We start from the raw sequence: 13361 nt of genomic DNA on the forward strand, positions 1-13361 counted from the left end.
ATGTTCAGTTGTTAAGCATGAAAAATATATTAATAAAAATAGTAGAAGGGTATTAGTAAGTACAAGGGGGAATATGTTAGTTTTTAAGTTCTATATAGGAATACATACTAACTTAAATTTAAAGAATCAAATAAAAAATCACTATCTTTATAGGGAACTCATATGCAAATATTCCTTTTTAATAGGATTAAACATTTTTCCTGAAGAAAAAGGAATAGAGAGTTGATTGGAGATTGGATCCTCGAAATCCTTAAAATCCTAATAAGTGGTTTATGTCATGCAATTGATGTTAACATACCCCTCAAGAGTGTTGTTAGAACAATTGTTTTCTTTCATCTTCTTCATCAACCCAGATGATCTGAGATGGATTATTAGGTCACCAATTAAATACAAAACAATAACAATGATTAATTTGATCCCATGGCCTCTATTTCAAAGCCAACCACAGTAGACACAAGAGGAAGCAGACTCGGAACAGTCCACAGACAAAGAATCAAACGGTTAGCTGCTCGCCACTCTCTCGCTGAACTCAGGACGAGGAACTCCGACGAGCCCATGGCGGCGGCGGCGGCGGCGGCGGAGGTCACGGGTCGACTCGGTGGCGCTGTCAGGGAGGATCCAGTCGCCGCCGCAGCCGCACGGGAGGCCCCATACAAAGGACTCCTCCAGCCAGTTGAGGAAGGAGGCGTGCCGCTCCTCCGTCCAAGCCCAGCCGCAGGAGCCTCTCGTCACCATCCTCATCACCTCCTCCGCATCCATCGATGCCACGAGGCCAACAGCTTCGAGCTGTACGTGCAGGTAGGAGAGCTACGAGCTCCGACTTCGGTTATAGAGATGGCGGGCAGGTAAAAATATCTTGGGAGTGTCTCTTGGTCGGCCGCGTGGTTAGTGGGATAGATATGTTCCGCAAGATGGGATGGGATGGGATGGGATGGGATGGGATGGGTGGAGGATGTATGTAGTAGTACATGGAAATTAAAGATATCTGCATGGAAAGTGAAGATATCTTGGAAATCTTGAGCTAATCACAAGATCAGCTAATGTCATTTTTATCACAATAAACGACAAAAGAAGGGATGAAATGGAGACATCTTTTGTTTGTTGGAGATCTATAGTGAATCACAAGAACAGCTGATGCCATTTTTATCACAATAAATAAATAATAAAAGATGAAATGAAGATATATTTTGTCTATGGGGCCCATTAATCTTCCAAATGTTTTGATTTTTTAGTATATGTGTACTTGGAATCCTTTTAGTGGAATGGATAAAAACATTATTGATTCATGTTGATCAATTATTTTTGAAAAAAAATTGTTAGTATAGAAAGGTCATAAGACAGTAGTAACCTTTTTAGCTGTATATCTAAAATATTCCTTCAGATTTATCATATATATATAATATATCTATCGCTTTAAATTTATTCTTTGGTGAAAATTAAAAAATAAATTAGATATTAATATTTTTTAAAAAAATGGATGCTGATAGTGATTATTAATCTAAGTTTATTCAATGGATGTTAATGTGAGCAATATATTTGCGGGACTAAATGTTAGAAGGATGTTCATGAAAGATCTAAATATTTAGAGAGATATCTAAATATCATATTAGATTATGAAGAATCAAATGTATATATAACTTTTGGATTTTAAGAATTACAATAATCTATTAATATTTGTTGAAACTTTAGGGTCATTGTGTTGGTGTAATATGCTAATATTTGGTCGCAACCAAATTATTTTAGTGATTAACATATTATACACACAGTTAAATGATTGAAGTTTTAGTACACAATATAGACAATAACAAAAGAAAGAGGTGTATAATATTAAAACAAAAAAAGAAAATTGATATGTTTAATCCTCCACCAAATGCAGGAATTTCTAACTATTTATTCCAAAACTAAATCGAGGTTTAGAGATATAATAATAGTGATTAGCATATTATTTATACAATAAAATGAACAAAGGGTTTGAGTTTTATTATGATTGTTGTATAAAGAAATAATGAAACTAAAAAGATGCTAAAAGCAGAGAGAGAGAGAGAGAGAGAGAGAGAGACAGAGAGAGAGAGATGGGAAGGGGCCAAACCGCAAAACAAAAGAAGCAAAGAAAGTTTTAATCTTACGTCCTTTGATCGAGTGCGGATTGTGCGTCGACAGAAGGATGAAACAACAATAAAATAGAAATGGAAGGGGCAAACCGTAAAAGAGCAGAAAACAAAATTACGATTACGTCCTCCGCCTCCTCACACTGCTTCGTGAGTTCTTAACCTCCACCAGCTCACATCCTTGCAAGCCGAGCGACCCCCGCGGTCAGCCACCCACACCGTGCGGCCTTAAAGGCTCCACCTTTGAGCGCCGGAGAGAGAGAGAGAGAGAGCGTGACCGGTATGGCTGACGTAGAGACGGACAGGGACGGCGCCGGGAAGCGGCCGCGGGGCGGCAGAGCGTACGGTCATGGGCCGGCGGAGGCGGCCGAGAGGGCCTGGACGCCGTGGCTGGTGCCGGTCCTCTTGGTGGCGTTCGTGGCGGTGTTCGTGGTGGAGATGTACGTCAACAACTGCCCCGATCACCCCCAACCCTTTGGCCGCTGCGTCGCCCGCTTCCTCCACCGCTTCTCCTTCCAGCCCATCCGCCAGAACCCTCTCCTCGGGCCCTCCTCCTCCACGTAAACCTCACCTACCTGTTGCTGCCTCCTTGGTATTTTGATTAAAGTTTGGATTTTTATTCGCTTTTCGGGCGACATTTTTGCCGTCTGAACGGACGAAATGTTCGATTCCTCTCTCTCTCTCTCTCTCTCTTCCTTGTTGATCGGGTTCAAATGTTAGTCTTCAAAATTTCTCATACTCATATGCTAATACTTGGAGATGGTGATGTTATTCTTGGTGATCCTCCTAGTAAATCCTTCTCTTGCTCTCCCCGTCCAGTGTCCTCTATCCTTTTCCTTCGCTTTTGGAACTTTAAATTGCTCGGTGGACTTCGAATTTTCGTACCACCTTTTTCCTTCCAAGTTCTTTAGTTCAAGTATGGAAAGTTGATTGCTTTCTACTGCACCTTATGTTTGCTTGTTGACTTTTAGTTTCTTTTCCTTGTCTATAAACATGATTTGGATTTTTATGCTTGGCTAGCTTATAGCACTCTTGAAGTTCTTTACTTGAATGTGTGTAGGTGTACCACTTTTTCCTTTTTAAAGTTGTTTAGTTCAGGTATGAAAAGTTGGATTGCTTTCTACACTTCATGCTCTGGTTTTTAATGTTTAGTTTCTTTTCCATATTGTGGATTTTTCTGCTTTTGGCTAACTTGTCTAGTACTTTTGAAGTTCTTTGCTTATATGTGTGTAGCTGCTGTCTCTAGTTCTTCTGGTGCGAACTTGTTCTTTCCCTCTTATATACTCGTCCTTTTCAGCTTGGAAAAAATGGGGGCTCTTCAATGGAACAATGTAGTCTATCAGAATCAAGGCTGGAGGCTTGTTACGTGTATTTGGTTACACGCAGGTCTCATCCATTTGCTTGCAAATTTGTTCAGCTTGCTCTTCATCGGAGTTCGTCTCGAGCAGCAATTTGGATTCGGTGAGTGTTGCTATTTAATTCATTGGATCAGCGCATGTTTGTGGATTGATTACCTTAGTAGCCTCTTCTTTGTTTGGTCACTGTAAGCAAGAAAATGCAGCTACCACCGTTTGCTTCTCAGAAAATGGATTAGGGTTCTTTTCAGTTGGCTATCGTACATGTCCAATACACAAGTTATTCAGTGCTAACTCAAAATTTGACGTTGGAAATGGAAGATGATGATACTATGCTGTCTCTGAAACATCTAATTCTCTGTATTTTGTGAATGTTCGTTTAGTTGTTCTTAGCATGACAAATTTTATGCCATGCAGTGCGCATTGGGGTGATATATCTGCTGTCAGGCTTCGGTGGCTCTGTTCTCTCAGCTCTTCTCTTGATGAATAACATCTCCGTTGGTGCTTCCGGGGCTTTGTTTGGACTTCTTGGAGCAATGTTTTCAGAACTCATTATAAATTGGACAATCTATTCCAATAGGGTGATTATCGGGCTTGTATCCTTCAATATTTCAGCTTAGTTTAGCACCACAGACAGACTAAAGTTATCTCTTCTGTAGGTTGCAGCCCTATTAACGCTTTTGGTCATCATTATCATCAACTTGGGTATCGGCCTATTTCCTCATGTTGATAACATTGCGCATATTGGAGGGTTCGTATCAGGTTTCCTCCTGGGTTTTGTCTTATTAATCCAGCCTCGGGTTGGATGGATGGAACGCGATGATCTGCCCCCTTCAGCTCAGGTTACGTCCAAGTACAAAGCATACCAGTGCGTCTTATGGGTGATTGCATTTCTTTTGCTGATAGCTGGGTAAGAATCCTTCACAAGTTTCTTCCAAGGATCCCATTTTATGCATAAAATTGCATCATCTAGCATTGCATTTACAATCGGCAACATCCTTGTGTTAATGTTAGCTGCTTCACAGTTTTGAAAGATAGTAGCAGTTGACAAATTTTGCTATATTTTTTAGAAGTTCATTTCACTATGCACTAACTGTCACTCTTCTTTGACAATTACCGATTGACGACCAACTGTTTGTCAAAATAAATAAGGTGACCATGTTGGAAGCTTGAATTTGGCACTGCTGCCATTCCAACTGTAGTCTTAGTTTCTCCGGTACTCGCAATTCTCACCGCATGTTTGTTCTGCAGATTTGCAATTAGCTCGGTCATGCTCTTCAGGGGAGTTAATGGAAACGACCATTGCCACTGGTGCCGCTACTTGAATTGTGTGCCAACGTCAAGGTGGAGCTGTGAGGATTGAACAACAAGGAGCTTTTGCAAGGAAACAAGGATGAGTTTTGGGAAGGCAGTGAAAGGATCAGATGTTTTGTTTGCTTGTACTTTAGATACAGCTGTGAATAGCTAAAATGTCAGTTGCCATATTGTTTGCTCATCGATAATGCAGAGAATATTACTTGTTTTTATTGGTGATCATAGTCTCACTTGTTGGAACTCTTCTTTTGACCCTCCTCATACATAATCCCAAACTTTATGTTAGATCACCAGCAATCAGCAAAGGAACTTTACAGATCTCATAAATATTGAGCTGACATTCTTTTTAATTAACATAGAGCTCAATCATAGAAAATGATTATTCTTATATTGCATCATCATCACCCACAAGAGAGTTGAGATTTCCTCTCTGAGTGAGCCTACTAAAATTTATGACAAAGGGTATGTACTACTATTTGCATCAATAAATTACAAGCTCACATGAATCTTGGCTGGTTGCACTTTTTTTGATGTATACATGTGAGAGATGTTGACAAGCTAAACTATAGAGCTCCTCCCATGACAGATGGTCCAACACAAGCCATTGGCTTTGGAGCCTATTTAGTGACGAGCACTTGCAGCATTGCTTTACGGTGAATGAAGTCCACCGGTATGGGATTTTACACATTAGAGAAGTTGAGGTTAAGAAATATTATTGCTGGAATCGTTGCAGTTTACCCAACAATAATATCTACCAATGTGATCGATCCATTCTCCGGGCCAGTCGAATTTTGAGTCAACATTGGTGCCACCGGTGGTGAGATTGCCGGCATTGGAAGTCAATTTGAGACTGTTACCGTCAGTCATATTTGGTATCGGTAAAGCCTTCGACGGAACAGCAAGGCACCGGGCTTCCGTCGATCATTTAGTATGGTGGGAGTACGTGTTCCCTTTACAATGGTGGGTGGGCTTGGCTCAACGTCACATGGAAGCTTGACCTCGCTCCTTCCTCATGCAAGCCGTAACGTCTGTCTGTCTACTTAGCTGATGGACAAAGTAACAGCAATATCTTACGAAGACGACGTTTGAGTTATGCCAACATATTTTTTCGTGAACGATGTAAAGATTGGGGGGGTTGATAGCCATGGAAATTGAATGGTTACAAAGATTTAAGATTTTAAACCACTGGTGGAGATGAAAATTGCAGGAAATGCAACGTCAAAATTCTTATCGACGCTAACGTTCCGAGGATTTCAAAACCCAAAATTAATTCAACGGTGTTTTTGTTTTTTTTTGTTGAACATGAAAACTTCACAAGTGCAATGTCAAATTTTTATATATATAATATCAGGTAAAGATGGAAAAATAAAATAAAATAAAATAATTAATTAGAATAAAAATAAAAATAATTTATGCTAACTTTGACTCTGTGGGTACGCGATAGGAGGAACAACTTCGCTCTCGTCCAAGCGGGTGCCAATAGCAAGATGAGACGCGGAAACCCACGATGTTGTATATGTTAGGCATGCGGCAACGGTGGCAGGCGTCGTTTCATCGAGCACCTGGCAGGCATTGGAACGAGAAAAGGGATCAAATACAGGCATCTAAACAGCAGAAACAATCACGAGTCTTCACCAAGCTCGCTCTTGATTTGCTTCCCATGGTTCCAATGCCATCTCTATAGTAATATCCGCATGCTCCCTTCTCTTAATAATCCAATAAGGCTTCTATTTCAAAACGAGGGGCGGCGCATGATTTAGAGTCGTCGATCGGAAAACCCTAATCCTTGATTCAAGAATCATCTACACATGCACAATTCAATTAAAATAGTTACCGATAAAATAAAGATGGACACATATACCACTCGATCGGCAGTCCTATATGATCTCCTCTAATTTAACAGGTCAAATCTCTTGAACAAAGATGCTAAGATTAACCAAGCGAGAATCCACGCCAGAATTAGGCGCGTTCGCCGCGGATGCGGCGGGCGAGCTGGATGTCCTTGGGCATGATGGTGACCCGCTTAGCGTGGATGGCGCAGAGGTTGGTGTCCTCGAAGAGCCCCACCAGGTACGCCTCCGCCGCCTCCTGCAGCGCCAGCACCGCGTGGCTCTGGAACCGCAGGTCCGTCTTGAAGTCCTGCGCGATCTCCCTCACCAGCCGCTGGAACGGCAGCTTCCTGATCAGCAACTCCGTGCTCTTCTGGTACTTCCTAATCTCACGCAGCGCCACCGTCCCGGGCCGATACCTGTGGGGCTTCTTCACGCCGCCCGTCGTCGGCGCCGACTTCCTCGCAGCCTTCGTCCAAGAAAAACAAGTTAACGAAAGACGCCTTCGAGATAAACGAAATCGAGAGGCGGATCGGCCCGCGATATGAGGATGCGCACCTTGGTCGCGAGCTGCTTCCGGGGAGCCTTGCCACCGGTGGACTTACGAGCGGTCTGCTTCGTACGAGCCATCGAGCGCCGGAACGGAGGAGAAGACGAGACCTAGGGTTTGACGATCCCAAACTACAGATCAAGCAGAATAATACGTCGTGTAGGACACTAATAGGATTAGGATGTATATTTATGGAGAGAGAAGGTCCGTTCGCTTTGCCCTTCCGCGAGTAGGATGGGGATCCGACGGCCAGTGATGGGTTACAGGAAACACAGGATCCGCGTGATTCGCTGTGATTGGCAATCGTGCTTCAGACCGAGATCGATGAGCTGTCACATTTGGATAGATCGAACGGCCCAAAACAGCGATCATTGCTGGGAAGGGTTTCCTATCCGTGGGGATGAGTGGGGTTGGGAAATCTCGATCGCATTCTGACTCGGATTCCAAACGTCGGTTGACACAAAATCCAATTTAGCTTAAATCTGATCGAGTTTGATCGAATCGTAGTATAATCTGATTTGCCAATATAAGATGAATACCATATGCGTTACGAAATATGTCACCGTGGCTTTTATATAGTAGTACCATGGTGAACGTGATATCATCAGACGTTACAACTCCATACATGACAATTCAAGTAATATAATGTGAATAGTTTGATTGCGTAACTCTTTTGACTAGAAACAAGTTTGAATAGTTGACTGGAAACAATATATTCATATTGATCGATGGTGACTCTTTTGACGGTCAATGATATTCCTGACCACATAAATCGTTATCACAGCAGTTGACAGACTTTGAAAAGGATTCCATCAAGTGCTATGGCCGTCGACAACTTTGTAACCTTTTTCCCGAAGCAAACACTCGTCGAGGCTTTGCCTCTAATTAACTTGTGGCTTGGGACCAACGGAGTTGCTCCACGCATACAAATTGTCCGATCTCAGCAACGTAGTCCTGTCATCTTCTGCCTTGGGACAATTGAGCTCCGGCCGCGTAAAATGATTCAAAACTGTCGGCAACTAAACCTTTGCATATATATATATATATATATATATATATATATATGCTTAACTAACTTAGTTTGTAAAGATTTTAATATATTATCAAAAGATATTTATTTTGAATCTTATTTTTACCTTTATTTTTTATTAAAAAATGGCAAGTAAACAAAAAAATGACAATAATGAAAAGAAATACTATACATGGAGGGTGAACTCAATTCGTGCTTAAAAGTTAATTAGTGAGTTATTGATTAAATTAATTAATTAATGATTGAAATCATATTTTTATTAAATACATATATATATATATATATTATGAGTAAATTCATTTAAAAAAAAAACTCTCATTTTAAGCTTTTTCCAGGAAGTAACGTTCGTCCCTGGAAATTCCTTAATAACATTCTTTGTTTTTCTAATATCTGAAATACAACACTTGACATAATTGAGAACACTTTATTTCTTTGGTTATTACTAAAATCATTATAACATAATGTAATGATACTGTAATTGTATCAATTCACTCTATAGATCAATCTATAAAAAGACAGACAATTATGATAATATATATTGTATATTATGAAAAACTCATAAAGGTAATTTTATTTCATCCAAATATTATTATATTAAATATTTTTTTTTGTAATGAGTAGAAAATTAATAGTATAAATGGAATATATTGAAAGGATGAAAGATTAACAAACATAATAGAATTCTTTTGTCTTATGTTATTATGATATACGATTTAATTTAAATACGGAAACAATTTAATTAGTGAACCGACTTGATAAAAAGGATTTAAGTTATGTTTTTTACCAAGCGAGATAGGTAGAATCGATCGAGGAAGTCGACTCGGATCGAAAGGAAATCTCGAGTCCGAGAAAATCCGAATGTCTTGAACCGATCATTCGTCCGTTGTATCGTTTTGATTTTGGTGACCGCATGCTGCACCATCTGATCGTATTTCCAACGCCTGACACGTTCCATCATCCACGTTTCGAATTCTCGTTGGTGCGGTTGGTCAGCCAGATAAAGCTGCGACGGTATTCGTTTGGGTTGGAGCGTGGCATACATCCAAATGCGTGCTGCACCGCCCCCACAGTCCGCTCCCACATGATTCGCCGGTCAGCTGGTGGGTCCCTGACAGATTCCCAAGCGCGAGATGCCTCTTATTCCTCCGCCGGTATATTCACATACCATGGAAGCATAACACAAGCAAAGCAACTTGAATAGAAAGCAAAGCAGGACACGTACCGCCCCCCCTTTCTCAAGAGGAGGTCGGAGCGCATCACCATCACCAAAATCAAAGTAGATTTGGAATCTAACACAGCGACTACGACGAGAGAGAAGAAGAAAAAGCTGACAGCACCAAAACGCGAAACACTCCGACGACCACCACCACCACGACTTGCCTTGACAAGTTTGAATGGAGCGGCAGCAACAGACCGCCCATTCACACGTGCAAGCAGCGCATGAACTCCCACTCCTCGTCCTCCTCCTCGCCGCACCCGGCGCACCCGTCCGAGTCGCTGCTCATCCCGTCCGTGCCCTCCCCGTCGCTGGCGGAGACGCCGGCGGCGTTGGCGGCACAGACGAGGTACGGCATGGAGTGGAAGGCGAGGGCGAGAGCGCGGGGCACGGCATCCCCGGCCGCGCACTCCGCCGCCCGGTGCTTGAGCGCCTCGAACATCACCTCGGGCTCATGCTGCATCGCTCGCAGGACGTCCGCGCACGACGGGCCGGGCACCGCCAGCGTCACCGCAAAGCAATGCGACCCGTCGGCCTGCGAGACCCGCACAACGCTCGGCCCCCCGAACAGGTTGTGCAGCCCTCCGAGCGCCTCCTGGTAAGCCCCTCCAAGAAACATTCCCAGGTAGTATCCGCCTCCCAAGCCATCTCCTCCCCCGAGCTCGTGAAGCGGCAGGCTCGACTGCCCGCCGATGAACCGGTCGACCTTACCATCGCTGTCGCATGTCAGATCGGATAGAATCCCCTTGATCGCCGGCCGCTGGTCGAGACGATGAATTGGAACGATGGGGAAGAGCTGCCCGATCGCCCAGAAATCAGGCATCGAGGTGAAAAGCGACAGATTGACATGGTAAGTCTTCACCGGATCAGCCACCCCCAACTCCTTCGACACGAGGTCGCAGAGACCATCAACGGCCGCCAGGTGCTCGAGGCCGAGAACACCGTCTTTAAAGTGGTCGATGCACCTCCGTTTCAGCTGATCGGCGTACAAAGCGCAGGTCTCGTACTCGCCGTCCAAGGCAGCGGCCATTAAATTGTGGTAATCAGAACGAGCATCATCCGCAAGCTCATCCAGGAAGTATGCGAGGTTGGAACCAATGGACGGCAATGGCTCAGCCTTCGTGGTGCTGGATGAGACCGCTTCAAAGATAAGCACCGAGTGGTGGGACACCAGAGCCCGGCCACTCTCGCTACAGATGATGGGGTGTCGCACATGCTTCCGGTCGCAGGCGGACATCACCGCCCGGACCACAGCACCGGCGTATTCCTCGAGTCCGTAACCCACTGACATGTCAGAACCACAAGAGTGAGAGCCATCATAGTCGATGCCGAGACCACCGCCGATGTCGATCACGCGCATCGCCGCCCCAAGCCTCGCGAGCTCGCAATAGATTTGGGCTGCCTCGCCGACGCCATCGGCTAGGAGCGTCGTGGACGGAATCTGCGAGCCGATGTGGAAATGCAGGAGCTGGAGACAATCGAGCATCTCGAGACGCTGGAGCTTCTGGGCTACGGAGAGGATCTGCGTGGTGGTTAGCCCGAACTTGCCCTTCTCTCCGGAGGTGGATCCGAAATGACCAGAATGCTTGGTGCGGAGCTTGGCCCGGAGGCCAATCACCGGCCGAACGCCGAGCCTATGGCTGGTCTCGACCACCGTGTCGAGCTCCTCCTCCTGCTCCAGAACGATGACCGTGTTGAGATCCATGCTACGGGCGACGAGGGCGAGGGCGATATACTCCTCGTCCTTGTACCCGTTGCAGATGAGGAACGCCTCCGGGCTCGCCCTCGTGAGGCAGTTCATGGCGAGGAGGAGCTCCGCCTTCGATCCGGCCTCGAGGCCGAACCCGAACGGCGACCCGAACTCCACGATGTCCTCCACTATGTACCGATCCTGGTTGCACTTGACCGGGTAGACACCCTGGTAGCGGGAGCCGTAGCCGTTGGATCGGATGGCGAAGTCGAAGGCGGCGTGCAGGGACTGGAGCCGGTGCTTGAGGACGTCAGGAAGGCGCACGAGAAGCGGTAGGCGAAGACCGATCCCGCCAGCGGACTTGGGGTCGGAGGCCTTCTTCACCACCTTCATCAGGTCGATCTCCTGGTGGGGGAGGGTGGCGGCACCGTGTGGCCGGACAGCGATGTCGCCGGCGGCGTTGACGCAGAAGTAGGGAGCGCCCCACCCGTTGATCCGGTAGAGCGCCGCAGAGTGGTCGGTGGACCACGGGGAGGTCCAGTCGGAGGTGGCACCGCCCGCCGTCGTCGGAGCGCCGCCGGGGAATGCCCCCGGCGCGGGAAGAGCGCCGCCCCACGCGAAGCCGTAGCCAGGAGGCGGCACTGCAGCATCTACGCACGCGAGGGCCGGCATCTCTTCCCGTTCGCAGCCGCAACCAAAGATAAAAAGAACGCTACGCCTTCAGATCTCGATGTCAAGATGGGGGCTTTGCAAGCCGCCGAGGCCGGAGCCCCGGCCACCCCCCCAAACGAAGCAGGAAGGGTCTGTTATAAAGAAGAAGAACCCTGGCGCGACCTCAGACGACCACGGAATCCCCACGCCGGTCCGTCAGAACACGGGGGAGGCTAAGAAATCGATCAAACGCCCACGCGCAACGCAAGCCGCAGAGGTCGCTGGGTATCCGCGAAACCAACCACGGTCGGCCCAGCCACAACCTCAGATGAATGGACGGAGGGAGGCGGAGCAATAGAAGGAGACGGCGGAGGGTGACGGAACCCTAACGAGAAACCTAACGGGGCAGAGTTATAAATAAGAGTAAGAGGGAGGGGAACCGGGCGAGAGTCGGAGGCGAGGACGGGGGTGTTTATATAGGAAGAGGCATACGATATGTTGTGATTTCCTTTTTATTCTGGCCCAAAAAAACGGTAACGAAAAGGAAGAATATCCAACGATATAATCATCGATCTATCGGGAGAATATATCGTTTTTTTCTCGGGGCGCTCGGATCCGCGCCTATCCGCGTCGAGTTGCCGCGTGGCGGCGCGTGGGACCCTGCGACTCTACAACCACGCCGAGGCGGTCGTCTCGCGAGAACATCGCGGTACATCGTGGGTGTCGTAGATAAGGGTGAGCGAGATAGATCTTATCCAGGGGAGGAAGGAGTCCAAGCACCGTATCCACGGACGGCCGTGATGGCGCCACGGTGTTTCCGCTACCCATCTCTTTCCAATATTAACGCGTTCTTCGCCTTTCTTTCCTGGCGAACGACGTCATCATTTACGCGCGTCGGGGGGACGAATACTTTCCTTTCCCACCTCCGTTGTTCTTACCTTCGTCATGATTGGTGATCAGTCCTGGGCCCACCGATACTTCTTGCAGCAACATGCGGGGATTTTGCTGATTAGTTTTATCTTGTGTAATCTAGATATGTTTTGTACAGTTGTATTTCAAGTATTTATTGCAGACGCTATTAGTTAGGCAGCAGATTTAAAAATCTTTTTGGGGTTATGATGGACTTCCTCTCCAGTGCAGAGTAGAGGTAAATGCATGCATGCATGCACATGCACTTTTGAAGAGGAGAAAGGGGAGGGAATTGCTTCCAGGGAAGGTGAGGTGTGGGTTGGTGTGGTGTGAATGTTGAAAAAGGAAGAGGTTCCATGGCACACAATCTCAGCCATTGGAATCATGCAGCTGTGAGACATCTGTTTAAAGAGAAGCCATATTGGACCGAAGCTTTTGCTGAAGAAGGCGTTGTGGTTTGAGTCGGTCAGCCACCAACTCCCCTCCCCTCTCCTCCCCTCAGATCACCATAACCTAAAAACAAGCCCTCACCAATTTCCTCAAGGCAAGGTTTAATGGCAGAAAAGCTTACTCAACTCAAGCCAAGTGGAAAGCCGACTGCATCTATCTTTGAATTTATTGCCATTTTCTATGATATCATCTTTTGAATCCCTGAAACAATTATTGCTGCCGTTTGAAAGAGAGAAGTTTTCTTTGAGAGGACCATAAT

General features: G+C 45.9%; 3 protein-coding genes across 3 annotated transcripts; 1 reads left to right on the top strand and 2 right to left on the bottom strand.

The window, feature by feature from the left end:
- Positions 1 to 2278: 2278 nt before the first annotated feature.
- Positions 2279 to 4989, top strand: LOC135649520 (RHOMBOID-like protein 3). The gene is made up of 5 exons (XM_065167987.1): positions 2279 to 2668; positions 3406 to 3569; positions 3881 to 4044; positions 4123 to 4373; positions 4715 to 4989. The coding sequence occupies exons 1-5, from the start codon at positions 2391 to 2393 to the stop codon at positions 4824 to 4826; spliced, it is 969 nt and encodes a 322-aa protein (XP_065024059.1). The 5' UTR covers positions 2279 to 2390; the 3' UTR covers positions 4827 to 4989.
- A 1604-nt stretch (positions 4990 to 6593) lies between these two features.
- Positions 6594 to 7324, bottom strand: LOC135649521 (histone H3.3). Its single transcript, XM_065167988.1, has 2 exons — positions 7165 to 7324; positions 6594 to 7075 (listed from the first exon to the last, which is right to left on the bottom strand). Exons 1-2 carry the CDS (start codon positions 7234 to 7236, stop codon positions 6737 to 6739), a joined length of 411 nt encoding a protein of 136 aa, XP_065024060.1. The 5' UTR covers positions 7237 to 7324; the 3' UTR covers positions 6594 to 6736.
- A 2037-nt stretch (positions 7325 to 9361) lies between these two features.
- On the bottom strand, positions 9362 to 12201 carry LOC135649519 (arginine decarboxylase-like). Its single transcript, XM_065167986.1, has one exon. It carries the CDS (start codon positions 11762 to 11764, stop codon positions 9608 to 9610), a length of 2157 nt encoding a protein of 718 aa, XP_065024058.1. The 5' UTR covers positions 11765 to 12201; the 3' UTR covers positions 9362 to 9607.
- Between the last annotated feature and the right edge of the window lie 1160 nt (positions 12202 to 13361).

The sequence above is a fragment of the Musa acuminata genome, chromosome BXJ3-9 (assembly GCF_036884655.1).
Source record: "Musa acuminata AAA Group cultivar baxijiao chromosome BXJ3-9, Cavendish_Baxijiao_AAA, whole genome shotgun sequence".
Classification (NCBI taxonomy): domain Eukaryota; kingdom Viridiplantae; phylum Streptophyta; class Magnoliopsida; order Zingiberales; family Musaceae; genus Musa; species Musa acuminata.

Excerpts from the sequence above, each read along its gene's own strand:
- LOC135649520 (XM_065167987.1), top strand. The coding sequence starts at position 2,391 with ATGGCTGACGTAGAGACGGACAGGGACGGCGCCGGGAAGCGGCCGCGG. Across the intron at positions 2,669-3,405 it reads CTCGGGCCCTCCTCCTCCAC|CTTGGAAAAAATGGGGGCTC; the intron begins GTAAACCTCACC and ends CGTCCTTTTCAG. Across the intron at positions 4,374-4,714 it reads TTTCTTTTGCTGATAGCTGG|ATTTGCAATTAGCTCGGTCA; the intron begins GTAAGAATCCTT and ends TTTGTTCTGCAG.
- LOC135649521 (XM_065167988.1), bottom strand. The coding sequence starts at position 7,236 with ATGGCTCGTACGAAGCAGACCGCTCGTAAGTCCACCGGTGGCAAGGCT. Across the intron at positions 7,076-7,164 it reads GGAAGCAGCTCGCGACCAAG|GCTGCGAGGAAGTCGGCGCC; the intron begins GTGCGCATCCTC and ends TCTTGGACGAAG.
- LOC135649519 (XM_065167986.1), bottom strand. The coding sequence starts at position 11,764 with ATGCCGGCCCTCGCGTGCGTAGATGCTGCAGTGCCGCCTCCTGGCTAC.